Below are 17,207 nucleotides of genomic sequence, written 5' to 3' on the forward strand. Positions count from 1 at the left end.
CAACAGTTTCTTGTTGAGTTAGCAAACCAGATGTTTCCAGACTAAAATACTGGCTCTTGCTTGTTAAGTAAGTGGCCTCGGATGGCTTGTTTTAATCTCTCCGAGCCTCATCCATGAGATTGGGATACTAATTAGAATCTTGCAGAGTTGTAAGCATAGAAATACTGTATATGCAGCTTCTAAGAGTCTGTGCCCCCGTAGAAAGTGCTCCGTGTTTGTTGAAATCAATAATAATGGGTACCGTTTACTGAGTACATACCTGAGGTCATCGCAGAGGACAGAAGAAAAGAATCAAACAAGATCTCTCACTTGGAGTTGTTCATGGTCCACTGGAGTGTGCTGCTTAGCATTGCGTTTGTGTATCCAGTTCCACAAGTGGGTTATAGTGACATCATGTCAATGTTTCAAACTGACCATGTTAGAAAATCTTGTTGTTTCAGATTCCATGGTGTGCTTTAACGTTCATGGAGCTCATAGTTAGTATCTGAGGGACAATTCGAGAATAGTCGGTGATAATCCAGTCTCTTGGTTATAAGGATGCTTAGATGCTACCATTGCCTTATGGCTAGCTTCTCTAGAATGGATTTTAAGAGCATATGATATCCTGCCATATCTTCAGAGTGATATGCTTATACTTGACAGCATCCTTTCTGTCAATGAATTATTTTAACAATGTACTATCCCAAAAAGATAATTCAGCAATTTTATTTTCTTGCATTCTTTTTTTTGACCAACCTATGTGAAAGTGTTCTAGTAGTTCATTAAAGACAGTAATAGCATCACTTTCATTTTGTATATTTTAAAAACTTTGAACTGTCCTTTATGCAAAACGTAGTAAATTATATTGATTTACTGAGTTTATTCTTTGCATACTTTCTACTAAGTTTTATTTTTTGTACTGTTTAATCTTAGGAAACTGGTATTAGAATGGTTTTAGTTGTACAGATGGCAACATTACTTATAAAACAACATATCCAGATTTTTGCAAGACTGCAGTATTTAACCTGCTTGTGAATTATTTGGAATATATACTAAGTTGTTTTATGACTATGACAAAATTCTGATCAGCTGTAGTGGATAATATTTGTGCTTTTGACTACTTCAATATATGGTTCAGGGTGGGCAAATGTACCAAGTTCTTTTTGTGATACAAGAGTAAATTAGACAATAGCCACTTTTTGAGAAATGTATTTTCTTGTACACAACACAATAATTGTAACAAGTACCAGTCTGTTAAGTAATATAAGGAAGATACAAAGAAATATAGGAATTCAAAGTGGAGAGAGAAATTACTTCTCTTGTGTGTGGTTGGAGAAGCCTTCCAGGTTTTTCATTGTTATTTTGTGTAAAATAAAAGAAAGCTTGTGTGTGTGTGTGTTTGTTCAAATTAGGGCATGGCAGGAGGGGCATTTTCTTTATTACCCTAATAGCATCTATTCAAATGGTCTGCCAGTTCAAGTTTCTTTCAGGCCCTTAGAGTTGACCAAGAACAACAAATCAGCTGTGAAACATTCAATTTAGAGACTATTATTATAGATAAGATACTTAACTCTATTTTATTTAAACTCATAACCTTTACACTAATTGAAAAGCATCAGAAAAGCACCAGCCTATGTAGTCACTAATAATGTCTTTGTGGAAATTACTGAATTAAGTTTTGTGATTCAGACTGGCCACCATGTAGTTTTAACTTAATTTGTAAAGAAACTCTTCTTGATAATTCAGTGTGTTTTGAATATTAAATATGTATCTGCATTTCTAATATGCTCATGAGAAACAGTTGCTCATCTGATTTTTAATTCACTGAAAAGAGTGATGATGGCCCCAATAATAGATGTCTCCAGTTGCTCCATTCCTCTGCACGCATACCCTCCTTGCTCCCATCTCCCACCAACCCTTTTAAAAGCCCCTTTATTCTTGCCTACATCTACTGTAATATTTATTGAGATTGTATCTTGCATTAGACTTTGACAATTAATACAAATAATGATAGTTGATAGACACTGATTTGTGTGCTTTACAAATAATCTCATTTAATTCTCATAATAACTCTATAAAATAGCTACTCTTTTCAGCCCCATTTTATAGATGAGGAAGTTGAGGTAGTCAGAGAGCTGAAATGTGGAGGAATTGGGATTTGGCCCCAGGCAATCTGGCTCCATAGCGCACACTTTTAACCACTCCTCCTAAAAACCACTTTATACTGGAGAAAAAGAGAAAATTGATGAAATCCATAAATTCTAGTTTCTTTTGTTAAACCTGGTGGATGGTATATCCCATTGTGATCACTGATTGGACAGCAAGAATTAATGCAAGGAGTCCATATTGCTTTGTTTTCTAATGTTATAAAAGTTAACTCCTTGTCACAATTGATTTTGTAACTTGCAGTTTGAAAAAGATGATATTTGGTCGGTGGAATTTTGCTGTAAAACAATGAAAAAGTTTAAACTAGTAAAGTATTTAACGCTTTGCTACTTACTTGTGGATCACGCAAAAAAATTTTCATCTATTCTAATGTAAAGGTAATTCTTTTATTCATGAATTCTTAAATTCATTTATTTAAAGGGGTGATGTCAGTTTGGAAGTACGGTGGGGCAAAAATCTAACAGTTGGGCGAAAGAAAGTGCAGCTTCTTTATTTACTACATTTGAAATTTTTTATGAGCTTCCACTTAGTAGAGGGTGTGGGGACAGTGGGGGAAGGAGTGCCTGGAGGGGGAAGCAGGAGTCAGGGAAGTGAAACAGATTCGCCAATTACAGTGTCTCAGCATAATGTATTTCTTTGGGCAACTTAGCCTCTTTCTAACGAATGCCTGGTCTTCCAGTGTTCCTTCCCCTCCCATCTGCTTCTCTCAAAGATGGCAGGAGGGGAGCTTATGCACCCTGGAGATTATGGAGGAGATTACCTTAGATCCATGCACCATCCTACTGTCCACACACTACTCCATTCCTTGCTGATGTCTGGCTGGCTGGGCTGGTCTGAACCCGGATGCCGCATTCTCCTACATGAGTCTGGTTCCGTTTGGCCTTTTGAGGCTTCATACTGGTACCCATTCTCGAAGCTCACGAATTCCAGCCGTTTGCCTCTGATCTCCAACTTCCTGTGCTTCTTTGGTCCCAAGACTGTGCTCATCCACTGGTGCCCTCGTTAGGTTACAGAAACCCCTGGATACCTGTCTAGCACACTCAGGCCATGGGGGACCAGTAGCATTCTCTCAGTCTGTCTGCCTCTTGCTTCCACAAATGCAGCATTTTTACTGTTGGGCCAAGTTGAGCAAAGTGCCAACTCAAATGCAGGGCCTCTCTTAGAGACTTTCGTCCTCTCCAGCTGTGCCTCAGGAAGCAGACATTCCTCAGTTCCCCAGCACTTCTCTGACCTTGTGCCTCATTTTACCCCCAGAGGAGTGGGGGCAATTAGAACATCGGTTTCTAACTTACTCCCCCTACTTCAGCCTCAGTTCTCCTTCCCATGCTCCATGGGAGTGTGAAGGGGCAGGAAGCGCCAAGGCCTAGCCATGCATCATAGGTAGAAAGGGTTGCCTCTTCCTGCTGTATGTAGAGGAAATGGTTCTTGAATCTCCCAGGCTCTTGATACAGGAACCTGAAAGCAACGAGGAAGAGGGATTTATTGAAGGCAAAAAAAAATGGTGATTTAAAATATAAAAATATGATCTCCTTCTTGTTTCTTTCTATTCATTTTGATCTGGGGCACCCTTTTCTTTCTGGAGTTTGACAATATCAACTACGCAGGATAATCTATCTTAATTTTGGGAGACTTTAGCATAGATTATTTTAGAGAATGAACCATACTCCTAGATTTCTGAGGCTTTGTTACCTATCCAACTTTTATTTCTGACAGTTGATATAAATAGTCAGGCTTATTTCTTCATTTCCAATCTATATATCCTTTTGCTCCAGACCTTGTATCTTGTTTAGCATATATTTTCCCTCCTTCCATCAGCTTAAATCCTGCCCATCTTTAGCACTCAGCTTAAGTCTCATCTCCAATACACACATTTGCTAAATTGGGCTTTAGTGATCTCTGTTTTGAACTGCTATTGCAGTTATGACGAAATGCCCACAGCTTAACAGTTGTTTAATCTTGACTGGTTTCATAAATTCTAAGTTTGCAGCATATTACCTAGTAGGGTTTATATTATGAAATTATTCCTTAGAATCTTCTATAGCACCTAACGGAGTGCTGGGCATATAAAAAGATGATCAGTATCTCTTCTCTTTTTGTGGATTCCTGACCCACTGAATGGCATGTTGTTTTTTTAGGAATAAAGGTAGAATTTAATGAATATGACTGGCATTGTTATTTTTACTCATTAGGGATTGAGTTTGGTGCATGTAACAAGATGCTCAGATAACAGTGGCTTGAACAAGAGAGGGTTTTGTTTTGTTTTTCCCTCATGTCGTGGGAAGGCATTTGATGGCTTCGTTATCAGATAAAGGATGGCAGGGCAGAAACCTTTGATTCTTTTGATCTTTCACTCCTAGTCAAAAAATGAATGTTGCTGCCTACATCCCAGGCAACCTGAAGTACAAAGACGGGCACGAGGCATATGCCAGCTAAGTAAATCCCATTGAAAGAACTTTCCTTAAAGCTCCAGCCAGTGATTGCACAAACTTCTTGTTGACCAGAACTTACCTCTGGCTGTCTGACTTATTTTTTTTTTCTTTTTTTTTCAAGATTTTTATTTTTTTCCTTTTTCTCCCCAAAGCCGCCCCAGTACATAGTTGTATATTCTTCATTGTGGGTCCTTCTAGTTGTGGCATGCAGGACGCCGCCCCAGCGTGGCTCGATGAGCCGTGCCATGTCCCCACCCAGGATCCAAACCAACGAAACACTGGGCCGCCTGCAGCGGAGCGCACGAACTCAACCAGTCGGCCACGGGGCCGGCCCCCTGACTGATTTTATTATGCAACCAGAGTTAAGCTAGATTTTTAATTTCAAGCTAATTCTACTTGTAAGTATTCCAAAAATATGAGAGTCTATGTCATTTTCTCCTTGAAATAAATATTGGCCAAAGAATATTAAAAGTTACAGGTTATTGTTTGAGATTTGTTGCCACTCATTGAGGAAAGAGAGAATGTAATATAAGATTATACTTATACTGTTATCTGTGAACTAATATTTGATTTCTTTTTAATTAGCTCATTCACTCATTTGTTTATACCTTAAAGAATAGTTTGCCTATGTTTGTACTTGTGATCTTTTTCCTCTTCCCTCAAGTCACGGTTATGTGCTTTTTTTTTTTAAGTTATAGAAAATTTTTTGTGCAATGGACAGTGTAATAATCAGGTCTTGAACTGCGTTACACAAGATGAAGTGGTGGCCTGCATGTTTGCTTCAGGAGAAAAGCTTGTAGAATATAATATTTTAAGTATTTTATTTGCTAAAGGTAAACCATATTAAGATATCAGTCCAAAAATGGGGCAACTGTCAGGGGCCAGCCTGGTGGTGCAGGTGTTAAGTTCGCATGCTCTGCTTCAGTGGCCCAGGGTTCGCTGGTTTGAATGCCAGGTGCAGACAACGCACCACTTGTCAAGCCATGCTGTGGCAGGCCTCCAGCATATAAAGTAGAGGAGGGGATGGGCACGGATGTTAGCTCAGGGCCAGTCTTCCTCAGCAAAAAGAGGAGTATTGGCGGCAGATGTTACCTTAGGGCTAATTTTCCTAAAAAAATACAGGGTAACTATCAACATTGTTCTTATAAATTGCTATCAATATATCCTTGAGATTCTTAGAAGCAATCTTTTAAACACCAAAGGGAGCTGTAATTTTTTTCCTTCTTGTAAATTAAGATTCCATATAACATCACTGTCAGCTTAAGGTAGGAAGAAATTGGCTAATTTGTAAAGACAACTTGAAAAACAAGAAAAATAATATGCAAGTCAAAAAAAGTATATGCATAACTGATAATGTGATACATTATCAAATAATTAATATAGAAAGAAAAGAATTTTAGCTACTGAAATGTTGATCATGTGTTTCAATTATCGGAATAATTTAAGTGTTTTAGAACTAAGCACTTAAAAGGTTTCCTAGTGTATTTATATTCTTAAAGTAAATTGTTTAATGTACATGGTAGAATTTTTGTCCAAAAAGCCATCTTAATAATTTTTTGTGTTACCAATCTTGTTTGCTGAACATCTTAATTATCTTCACTGCTGTGTTAACCCCTGACCTCTTCTACTAAAAAAATAAAATTTAATTTCACATGTACCAGGCTTTTTAGTATGTTGTAATTCTTATTAAGAATGAGAGCTGTTGAGTATCTTTGTTGTTTTTTAAGTTCTATCCTTTATAATAGACTCTGTATAAGCTAAGCTTCAAGGAGAAAACACTTTCTAGTGTCTATTTTCTGTATATGACTTCTTTTTTTTTTTTAACTTCTGCAGAATTGCCAGAGATGGGAGAGGAGACTTCAGAACACCCGTTGAAATTTTTATTGATTGTCGGAAATTCCTTAAAATAGTTGAACGTTACTTTTAAAAGCGTTTTGAATGTTCAGAGAGATAAAAGGATTCTTATAAACAAATTCCCTGTCAGGCGCTACATTGTGTCCTATGTATTTCAGGCTAATAATAAGGGCTTACTATGGGTCATTGTGTCATATCCCAGTGGTGGCTACTGAGACGAAGGGTTACCTTATATGTCAGCTCGCTAACCCTGTGAACAGTTTGGAGCAGGCAAGATAATGTGACTGAATTCTGAAATGAGCATTGAAATATACTGGAATATTGTTACATGTGAGAACAATAAGTTTTTTAAATAAATGTAGTCACCTTTAACATCATTAGGCATATTTGAGAATAATTTTTAATAGGGTATATGTTAAGTGGATAGATTGTGTAGAGTATGAAGTGAACCAAATATATAATTGTATGTTTAAAAGAGATAAATTAAAAAATCACAAATTCTCCCATGCATAGGAGACTTTTCTTAATAGAAAACTGCTGAGCAAAAATGGAAACATTTTTTCTTGTCTGTTATGATGACTGAATTAACGTTACCTAATAGTAGTAAGGTTTCAAATTCTTAATTGCTATTTTAAATTTTGAATATAAAATTACTTCTATCCAAACACTGGTGCAATTAATATAGAAAGCTTTAAAATTGCATCGCCTTACTATGGTTTCAGGATAGTATCTTCAGAACCCATAATATGAAATATTAATACCTCTTTTAAAATTACTAATTCTTTAAAGATTTTTAATCCAGCCTTTCTTTGTATTTCCCTGCAAAGTCAGTTTGCCAAACCTAAACAAACACTTAAATCTGAGAAAAACTTTGTGTTTGTGTACATATATGTGTGTAATGAACCTCAAGAAAATATTTATTTTTAAATGTGGACATGAATTGCTTGATATGAATTAAATAAAATAATCCACATTTATACTATCATAACATATAAATTAGAATTCTAGATGTGTGGATTTTGAGTATAATCTAAGTATGTTGCACTGGAATGAAACTATAAAGTTTTTCACCATCTTATGCACATTTTGTTTATTAATTTGGCATTTACTTTTATAAAAAGCAGATCTTTATGCAGAATGGATTTTGCATAAACGTATGTTGACGTATGCTTATTTTCCCGACACCCACGGTATGGCAAGCATCATAAATGGGTGATTTAGGAAGACTTTGGTCAGCCAGCAGAGGCCACTCACAGCTTGCTACTAAAACTGGACAGCAAAGTAAAACTCTTTCTTTACTCACTATTGGCCGTCATTCTGAGCTGGTTAATTTTTAGTTTCTTACTCAAAAAAAATTATGACCATAGAGCAGTACAAAAAAACGTTGTTGTTGCATTTGTTTTCTAATTATGTCGTGATTAATCTTTTCTATTAAAGCATTGAGATCCTCCATTATTAGTGTATACGAGAAAGGAGAATTTACGCACTTAATAATTAGAAGTATGTATTATTATCCTCACAGGCCAATAATTCTAAATTCTTAATTATTAATGCTGACTTATTTTAACTAGGGAAAAAAACTGTTTAAAGTGAAGATTTAAAATAATTACATTATTTAGTTTTAAATTAAAAACAAAACAGTTGCTAATGTTGTCATATACATATGTGTTTGTGTGTGTGTGTGTGTGTATTTCTAAACTTTCACCAGTTTAGTGTTATTTGCATTTTAACAATTCTTTTGGAGAAATATATGTGCCACTGTTATTTGAAAACGTACTAAGATTACTTCCAGATTACCTGAAATCTGTCTTCATTAGCTACTCCATGTGATGCTGACAGCTCAAAGGTTAGCATCTTCCCTTTGACACACAAGAATTCCTGCTAGGAAGGCTAATCCTCAACTAAAAGGAAAGCCTTGTGCTTCTCTGTGCTTTATTTTCTGTGATTTTCTGATTCTTTGTGAAAGCTGTCTGGTTTGAAGGTGTCATCTCACATTTACATTGATATCTGCTTTTGAAGGAAAAAAATAGTCTAAGGTCTCTAATTTTCCAAGTCCCTTCACATCTTTTCATCATGGAATGTTTATTCCTCTCTAGTGCAGTCTTTAAATTTTTTACTACTTTGGCTGTAATGACTAGTAGTGGAGCCATTTGTGATTCTCGTTAGTCTCTCCGTAACGTGTGCTGACAACCCTGTTTGAGCCTCTGTGCTCACTCTTGCCTATGTTTAAAATAGCCCCATGGGTTACCCTGGAGTCACAAGTTAGGACCAGAATGTCCTTGGATGTATAATTCTAGGCCGGAGATGTTCCAAGAGTATATTCTAGATTCAGGCCAGCACGTCCTGTGGCAAATCCCCAAATACTGAAATCACTTGTTTTAGTATATTGTCTCGTTTGTGTGGCCTCCTAGAGAGGAAAATGTAGTAGGTTGTGAACAGGACAAGTTAGGTTTAAATCCAGCTTTGTTTAATCTTTGCTATCTGGGGCATGTGACCTCACCACAGTGTTAGTTTCTTCACCTACTATTTGAGAATAATGATGTCTCTTCACTGTAGCCATCTTGCTTGTGAAAACACCTCATAAGCAGGCAGGTGCTATAAAGAATAAGAGTGTTGTTAATGATGATAATGATATTTCTTCTGATCAGATTAATTCTTGATGTAGCGTGGGTTGGTCATTATCATGCTTTCTTTGTTGGTTTATTCATGCTTACATCCTTCCAAGAAGGATTAAAAACTGCACAGTAAAAACACAGTACAACAATGTGGAAGCTTAAGCTTGACAAACAGGGAAAATGGTCGGATTCACCTCGTGTGTTGTATCCACTACAATATAGTTTAGATAACATGAATGCTGTGAATAGTAGATGCCCCATAAATCCTAGTAAGAGGTTTTTCCCCTAAAAGTCTTACCAGTATGAGCTCTGCTGATAAGAGCAAGCTTGTTTGTGCATACTGGTATATTTAAAGATATGAGTGATGATAACAACCTGGTATATCTACCTATCATATTATTAGGTTTTAAAAATTCCAAATTTTGAATCATTTTCTTAGTTTGAAAACCAAGTTATAATGTGTAAATTTAGTACAAGAATTTTTTAAATCTCATGTCATTCAGTTCTTCTCGGAAAAGGTTCGTCTTCCTTCCTGAACGTTTCTTCCAGAAGGGCATTGTCTAAAGCTAAAACTCTTGGTAGGTAAGGACTTATAGTGACCCCTCCCTGGTATCCAACATCTTACCAGGCACACATCAGGCATTCTGGGGGTGCCTATATGATTTTTCAGTTTCTTGTAGCCAGTGAAGAGGATTTTTCCTGGTCCACTGTATAAATCCAAATTTTATTTTAACAGAAATCTAGACAAATGAGGGTAAAATATAGATTATCACATGAATTATTTACTGATACATTTGTTCTTTTAAAAAACACTTTGGAATTAGAGGGGTTTCTTAACTCAGCACTTTATCATGACCTCAAAAGAATTAGTTCACTATAACAGTATAACTAAAGTCACCCAACTGAATGGGAACCATATGCCACTTATGTAGTAAATTTAAGCATAAGTTAATATACACAGTAGGTAAGCAGTAGATATTTGTTGAATTGTATCAAGCAGAGCACTTGTGGGTTTAGAACAAGGCGGGATGGGTTACTGCCTAAGGAGCTGGAGAGAAAGATCACATTGGAAAGCAAGTAAGGATCTGGTCACAGAGGGCTTTGAATGCATTTCTCGTTAGTTTTAATTTTACTTTCTGTGTAGAGCTGTGGATGGCTCTGGAATGAGAAAATTGACAAGTGAAAAGCAGCGACTTAGAAGGTTGAATTTGGCAAGTTGGTAAAATGGATTGGAGCGGGGAGAAAGGAATTGCATACAGCTCCCTTCTCAGAGGTGATTTTTGCCCCTTATTCCTCTTAAATCAGATAACTACTTTGTTTCCCTTTAATCTTATACGTGATAGCCATTTTTGTTACCTGCATTGTCACTCTTTTGTATTTGCTTTAGAAGTCATTGTAAAGTAATTTTTACTTTTTGTGTGTGTTACTTTAAAAGTAATTCTAGTGTTATTTTCTTGAATGTTTTCCATCCCCAAATATATCGTGCCTTTTGTGAATTGTGACCATTCTGTAATATTATATATGAGAACGGATGACACAATGAAATATTTTATTCATTCTCCCAACCATCTTGTAACAGAATTTGTTAGAACACCAATAAAAAACGCAGGTGCCCTCATTTGAAATAATTTTGGAGAACCTTTCTTTATTCTTCTGTATGGGGCTAAAAGATGAACATTTCACACATTCATTTTAATAGCTATGAACTAAAATTAATTACTGGAAAACCTTTAGAATATTATTTTCTTGGGCTTGTTTTTTAGTGAAGATAAGCATATTGACTAGCAACTACAATGAGTTTCCTTCCACCTCTGCTCTCCTCCCCTTATTTCCTACCCCAGGGTTTAACGTCCTATTTTGAAGCCTGTTTTTGTTGAGTTGTTTTCCTTATTATGTGCCACAAATATTTGACTGACACATTTGTTGAATGTACCAGGGGGCCTTCATGCAGAGCCTGCTAAACTTTAAAGGCTTGATTCTTTCTTCAAAGAAGTTGAGTCAAATTAATAATGGTCTTTAGAGAAGCAGGAAACTTCTGGGTCTTGACAAACTGACGGGGAGGCTGAAGCAATGTCTCCCTATGGCCTGGAGGCGGGGTGGCTTTGATTGACCAGTCCTCACAAAATTGAAGGCCTTCTTTTGAACGGCAGCCTGCCACCTTAAGTGTTTGTCAGTGTGGGCACTGAAGCATAATAGCGCTTGGAAAGCAAATGAAATATAATTGAAAATGAGAGCAAAGTTAAAGGGGAATGACTATACTAGAGAGAAAATAGGATGATGGTTTCTTGTACTTAAATGGGGGCATGAAACTTCATTAATTTACAGAAGGAATCTTAATCATTGAGAATATGAGTAGGAGATCATCTATATGGAACAACCTCTTTATTGGTCCTGTAAGACCATTGTGTCTCAGATAAGTTGACCTGATTTGGGAAGTAATTTAGTCAACTATCTCATTGTGGAAGAATAGGATGGGATGTATGGGTTTGGTAATAACAAAATGGAAATGAGATATAAAACCAACTGTTCTGTTTATCTTTTGAGAAAAAAATCATAAAATTAGTGTCCATAAATTAGCAGTAGAAAGAATAAAAAATTGCTTTTAATGTACCTAATAAATGAGAAAATAGATATTTTGTTATTGATATCATTTAGCTAAATTTCTCATATATGGGTACTTGTTGACCTTATGAATTTTGATAGTGGTACTTGTACAAGTGTTAATTAAACCTTCCTCTATCACTACTGCATTCCTATTTTCTGAGGTTGGTACACTTGAATGAAATACCGATAGCAAAAACTAAGACCCATGTGGTCTTTTAGCCTCATAGTTTATTTCATAATCTAAAAAGGCCAGATGTTGACAGAAACAGTGTTATCTAGAGACCATCCATCCCTTTCTAGCTTTGAGTTTATTTTTTTAATTTAATGATTTGTGTAATAAGCATTGGTAATGAAAAGAAATATACCTACTTTACGATTGTAGTCACTGTTGATGTCGTGTAGTAACGAATCATAAGAATTCTGAGTGTATAGTGTGATGTCTGAGATTATCATCAGTAAATATTGGTTAATTACATAATTGATTGTCTCCAGAGCTTTAACAAATAACAAGAATTGGATTGTGGAAATACCGTTTCTCATGAAGGACAGAATACCTGTTCCCTGTCTAATCTGTTGGAATAAAATCTACTTTTTCTAACAAATAAACTTCACTATGTGAATATTTGTTGAATATTTAAAGAGAGTTTTTTTTTAATTTGTAATTTCTTTCTAAGACATTTCTGGAATAAATAGAAGGCATGTATTTTGGAGAATAAAATAATCTCCATAGTTAACTCTTTGTTAGAAATTAATACTTTGATCAGAATGTTTAAAATTGCTTCATTTTATTTTTATGTATAAAGATTATTATCTAATCAATCACGTTAAACACAGTTTCAAGTTTAAAATACACTAGAACTCCAGTATAGGACTCCTTTCCACAAGCTGAATTCTGCATGAAGCTCTTATTCTCAGATTTTCAGTAAGAGTGTCTAGTGACTAAAGATGCAAAAGGTTCCCACTGGAAGAAATTTTACTCCTGAGGCAGACCAGTGACCTAAGAAGATAATCATGCATGGATCTCAGTGCTGCTTTATTTCATTTAAAAAGAAAAAATTCTAAATTTGCCTGTTTGCATATCTTTAAAAGCAAAACAAAAATTGACTTGAAATGACAGCAAAGGATGTTCGCCTCTTGTTTTTTTTAAAAAAGGTCTATGTACTAGGTAAATATATAAAGTCATCTAAATGTCTGCATTTGATACTGTAAATCTTTTGTGGGTTATTTGCAGCAATTGAATTGAGCTTATAGTTTATATATATATATATGATTTCTGAGAAATACATAGTATGATTATTTCTGACTAGATTGAAAGCTTACATTTGTATTGTGGTATAAATTAGTTATAAATTCTGTTTTATTGTATTCAGTTGCATTGTTTTCATCAGGCAATTTATCACGTGGGTGTATGTGAAATTTCTTCATTTATTAAATTTCAGATTATGTATTTCAAGCCAGAGCAAGACTTAAAACATTTTTCCATAAGTATAGCTTCAGGTAAACAAGCAATTTTAGCCCTGAAAATAGCTTCTGCTTCTGTCAACACGTTGTTTATTCTTTCTCTGAGATAAAAAGTTCAGTTTTCTGATATTCGTACCAAGATAAAGTCAGTAAACAAGATTAATATAGTGTGGAAAAGGTTGTCAGCAGCCCTGGCAAAGGAAATAAGTTGCCTGTACATAGAACATACTGTAAACTGAATAAAAGTGTCAAGTCCACCATGAGATAATGTGATCATGAACTTCTAACCAAGCATGACATAGGCACAGTCGGCTTTTCTCATAGCCACAGTGTAGAAAATGGATTACCGTATTCCAAGGATACCCACTGGAATAGCATGAAAACCGCATTTTGAGGTGAATGCAGTATGTAGTCCTGGGGTTGAGCCACATGTTTACCTGTGGTGCTCAAACCATGGGGTTATTAATGCCATCATCTGTGCACGTTTGCAATTTTCGCATTTCGTGGAATTTCAGAGTATATTCTGGCATCCTTGTTACCCATGGGATACAAGAGGCAATAAAGTTTTGAAAATGTTCATTTCTTTTCATAGGCATTTTTCTGCCTCATCGTGCCTTTTTTGATTCTACACCATAATTATTGAAAGATTTTTTTTTTAATTATGACAGGGCATGACTTAAGACCTTTTGTTGTAAGTTTACACCTTGTCGATTATGATGGTTCATTCGTTCTTGCCTGAGGCTGCTTACATTCCCTTTGAGGCCCTCTATAAGATAGGAACATTGTGGAATTTTTTCTTTTAATGGGAGTAGGTTACATTATGAAAAAATACTTGAACCTTTAATTCTTTATCAGATTTTTAATTTTGTTTAGGAGCAGAAGAATAAAATATTGTTCTTTTAGTTGAAATGCCATTTTGTTCTATGTAAATACACAAATATTCCAAACGTTATGGGGAAACTATAAAAAGGACGAGTGACTATTTCCTTGACTTAAGTTTGTGTATGCATTTAAATGTGTACATTATAATGCATGTTATTTCTATTTAGGAATTAACTACAAATACATTGATCCTTGGAAATATCATTTGCTCAACACTAATCTAATTATGTAAACCTCTTTTTTTCCACATGTGATTAAATATATGTGCAGTTGATTGGTATTTGAAAATAAGAGTCAGTGGTCTAGTTCTTAAGAAAGTTGTTTTGGGGCCAGCCCGGTGGCACAGCAGTTAACTGTGCACATTCCGCTTCAGTGGCCCCGGGTTCTCTGGTTCGAATCCCGGGTGCAGACCTGGCAACGCTTGTTAAGCCATGCTGTCCCACATATAAAGTAGAGGAAGAGGGGCATGGACGTTAGCTCAGGGCCAGTCTTCCTAAGCAAAAAGAGGAGGATTGGCAGATGTTAGCTCAGGACTAGTCTTCCTCAAAAAAAAAAAAAAAATTGTTTATTCTATTATAAAGGTACTTTTAAAGTAGCCTTAAAATTCTAGCAGAGAAGGGGGCTGGCCCCGTGGCCGAGTGGTTAAGTTCTTCCGCTCCGCTGCAGGCGGCCCAGTGTTTCGTTGGTTCGCATCCTGGGCGCGGACATGGCACTGCTCATCAAGCCACGCTGAGGCAGCGTCCCACATGCCACAACTAGAAGGACCCACAACTAAGAATATACAACTATGTACCAGGGGGCTTTGGGGAGAAAAAGGAAAAATTAAAAAAAAAAAAATTCTAGCAGAGGAACTACACTAGACCAAAACAAGTAGTGCATTCTTACCAGGAATTAAATAATTTGGTCTGCGCAATTCTGTTTAGATTTTGAGAATTAATATTATATTCTCCCTTTTAGAGTGGATGTCTTCAAAAGGAAGTGTCCCTGTTATTCATTGTCTTTTTAGAAACTTGTCTGTGACTTAGTTTGGGTTTTAACTTTCCTTTCAGGTGACCACTCCTGGCCCAGTCAGTAACAAGAGGATGGTTCACTTTTCCCCAGATTCTCATCACCATGAGTGAGTACGCACTGTACTTGTATAAGCTTGTTGGGGTATTCTGTCTTTCTTTGGGGAAATTGGTAGCTATTGCTAGTAAAGGTGATTTAATTTGTACCTATCTTAAGAAAGAGTAAACATCATACACCAGTGACAATTATGCAAGAACAATTTCAATGAAACCAATGGCAAAAATTTAAATAGAGGTTTCTAAATACAGTCATTCTTTTATTTGTGATAGAATTTGAAATTTATGCATTATTGAAGTTCATATATTATCTTAAAATATTTAAATTTTCATTACATTACGGAGCGTCAAGCTCTCCTCCTATTCTTCTGTCCTTACTCCCTTCCTCCTCCAACTCTTTCTAAAGTACTAAAATGAAGAGTAAGTGACTGTTTTTCTTGTTATTTCTCTACTCTCTGCTCCTGTCCTGCAGGAGCTGTGAAGGGACCAGAATATATTTCCATTTACCAACAAAAGGAAGACACTAATTTACTAAGTAATTCAAAAATTAAGCAGTTGAGCTTTGACTTGGGTGAATTATTGGGTGAATTTCTGGATAGAATAGATGCTATTTCCAGATACATTTTTGTTGGAATAGCTTAAATACATTATATATTTTGGCTCGGTCGCAGATGTCTCCTGTGAACTTGGTTGAACTGGAGAAAGGCCTGAAAGTATGGAAAGACATGAATTAATCATTGAATGAATTTTTTCTGGCAAGCAATCAAATTAGGATCCACTAGATCCTATTTTTTAAAATCCACTCTTTAAGAAATATAAAACAAATTATTGTTCAGATATAGCTTATATATATTATTAATATAAGTTCTATAATGTAAAATATTATTTAGATAGGTTATTATTTTATATAGATATTTATTTTTTATAGATTATGATATCATAATTTTCTGTTTTAGTAGCTTATTTCATTCATTTTTATTATCCTGTAAGACCTCTCTGTCTACTGTCTCTCTGATAGAAAGGAAAATGAAAAGAGTAAAGCATTTTTTATCTCGGAATGACAACCAAAAGACTTGTGTGTTTTCTTCTTAATTTTCTGTTCTGATATAAAACAAAAACTCTAGCAAGTAGATTTGAGTTGTTTTTAAAACCAAAAATTTCATTTGCTAACAATTGTTAATGCTCTGAGGGCAGACAAATTCCATATCTCTTTATCACCACTGTGATCCTGTGTTAGCAGTGCCTGGTAGACGGTAAATAGCTATTGAGTGAATGAAGACGCGAAAGTGTAAATTTAAAATAGGACAAATTGAATAATGCCAACTGAGTATTGCCTCTCCAATTAGCAGGTATGACCCTCATTGTATTCTCCTGACATCCCTTCCACACCACTCTCCCCATTGGTTCTCCGTCAATTAAATAAAATTCTCTGGGGGCGAAACTCAAATGTCACTATTTTTGGAGTTTCCTACTTTATCCTAATGTGTTTGATTTCCCTTCTCTCAACACTCAGGACCAAAATGGAGTCGTTTTACTACCTCACATCCTACATGCTGCTGGTCCAGCTTCTTCATGGTCTCACGCCGACCCAGTCTTTTTCACTTCCTCCTCCATTACTTTAATTAAAGCTCTGTTATCTTTTGTATTATTATAGGAGCCTAGTGAATCTTTCTGTCCCCATTCTCTTACTATGTCAGTAGAGTCATGCACCCCATAATGGTGTTTCAGTCAACAACGGACCACATATACGATGGTGGTCCCATAAGGTTGGTACCGTTTAGCCTAGGTCTATAGTAGGCTATACCCTCTAGGGTTGTGTACATACCCTCTATGATGTTCACACAATGACGAAATCGCCTAACAACGCATTTCTCAGAATGTATCCCCGTTGTTAAGTGAAACATGACTGTACATACTATTTACTTCTACTGCTCAGGTGTGGTTCTGATCCTTTTATTCACCTACTGAAAACTTCCAGTACTGCGTATCGCCAGTGGAGAAAACTCCTTGGCGTATCGTTAAACGCCCTCCACAATCTGGCTCCAGTTACCGTTGGATGGGCACAGATGTTAGCTCAAGGCCAGTCTTCCTCAGCACAAAGAGGAGGATTGGTGGCAGATGTTAGCTCAGGGCTAATCTTCCTCAAAAAAAAA

General features: G+C 36.0%; 1 protein-coding gene across 2 annotated transcripts in view; it reads left to right on the forward strand.

Moving 5' to 3' along the window:
* Positions 1 to 17,207, forward strand: part of GPATCH2 (G-patch domain containing 2) — a 221,380-nt gene that overhangs the window by 91,571 nt on the left and 112,602 nt on the right. For both annotated transcript variants that reach the window (XM_001489520.7, XM_023632692.2), the window contains exon 6: positions 15,040 to 15,107. In XM_001489520.7, coding sequence (XP_001489570.1) covers positions 15,040 to 15,107 — 68 coding nt within the window. The remainder of the gene's footprint in view (positions 1 to 15,039; positions 15,108 to 17,207) is intronic.

The sequence above is a fragment of the Equus caballus genome, chromosome 30 (assembly GCF_041296265.1).
Source record: "Equus caballus isolate H_3958 breed thoroughbred chromosome 30, TB-T2T, whole genome shotgun sequence".
Taxonomy (NCBI): domain Eukaryota; kingdom Metazoa; phylum Chordata; class Mammalia; order Perissodactyla; family Equidae; genus Equus; species Equus caballus.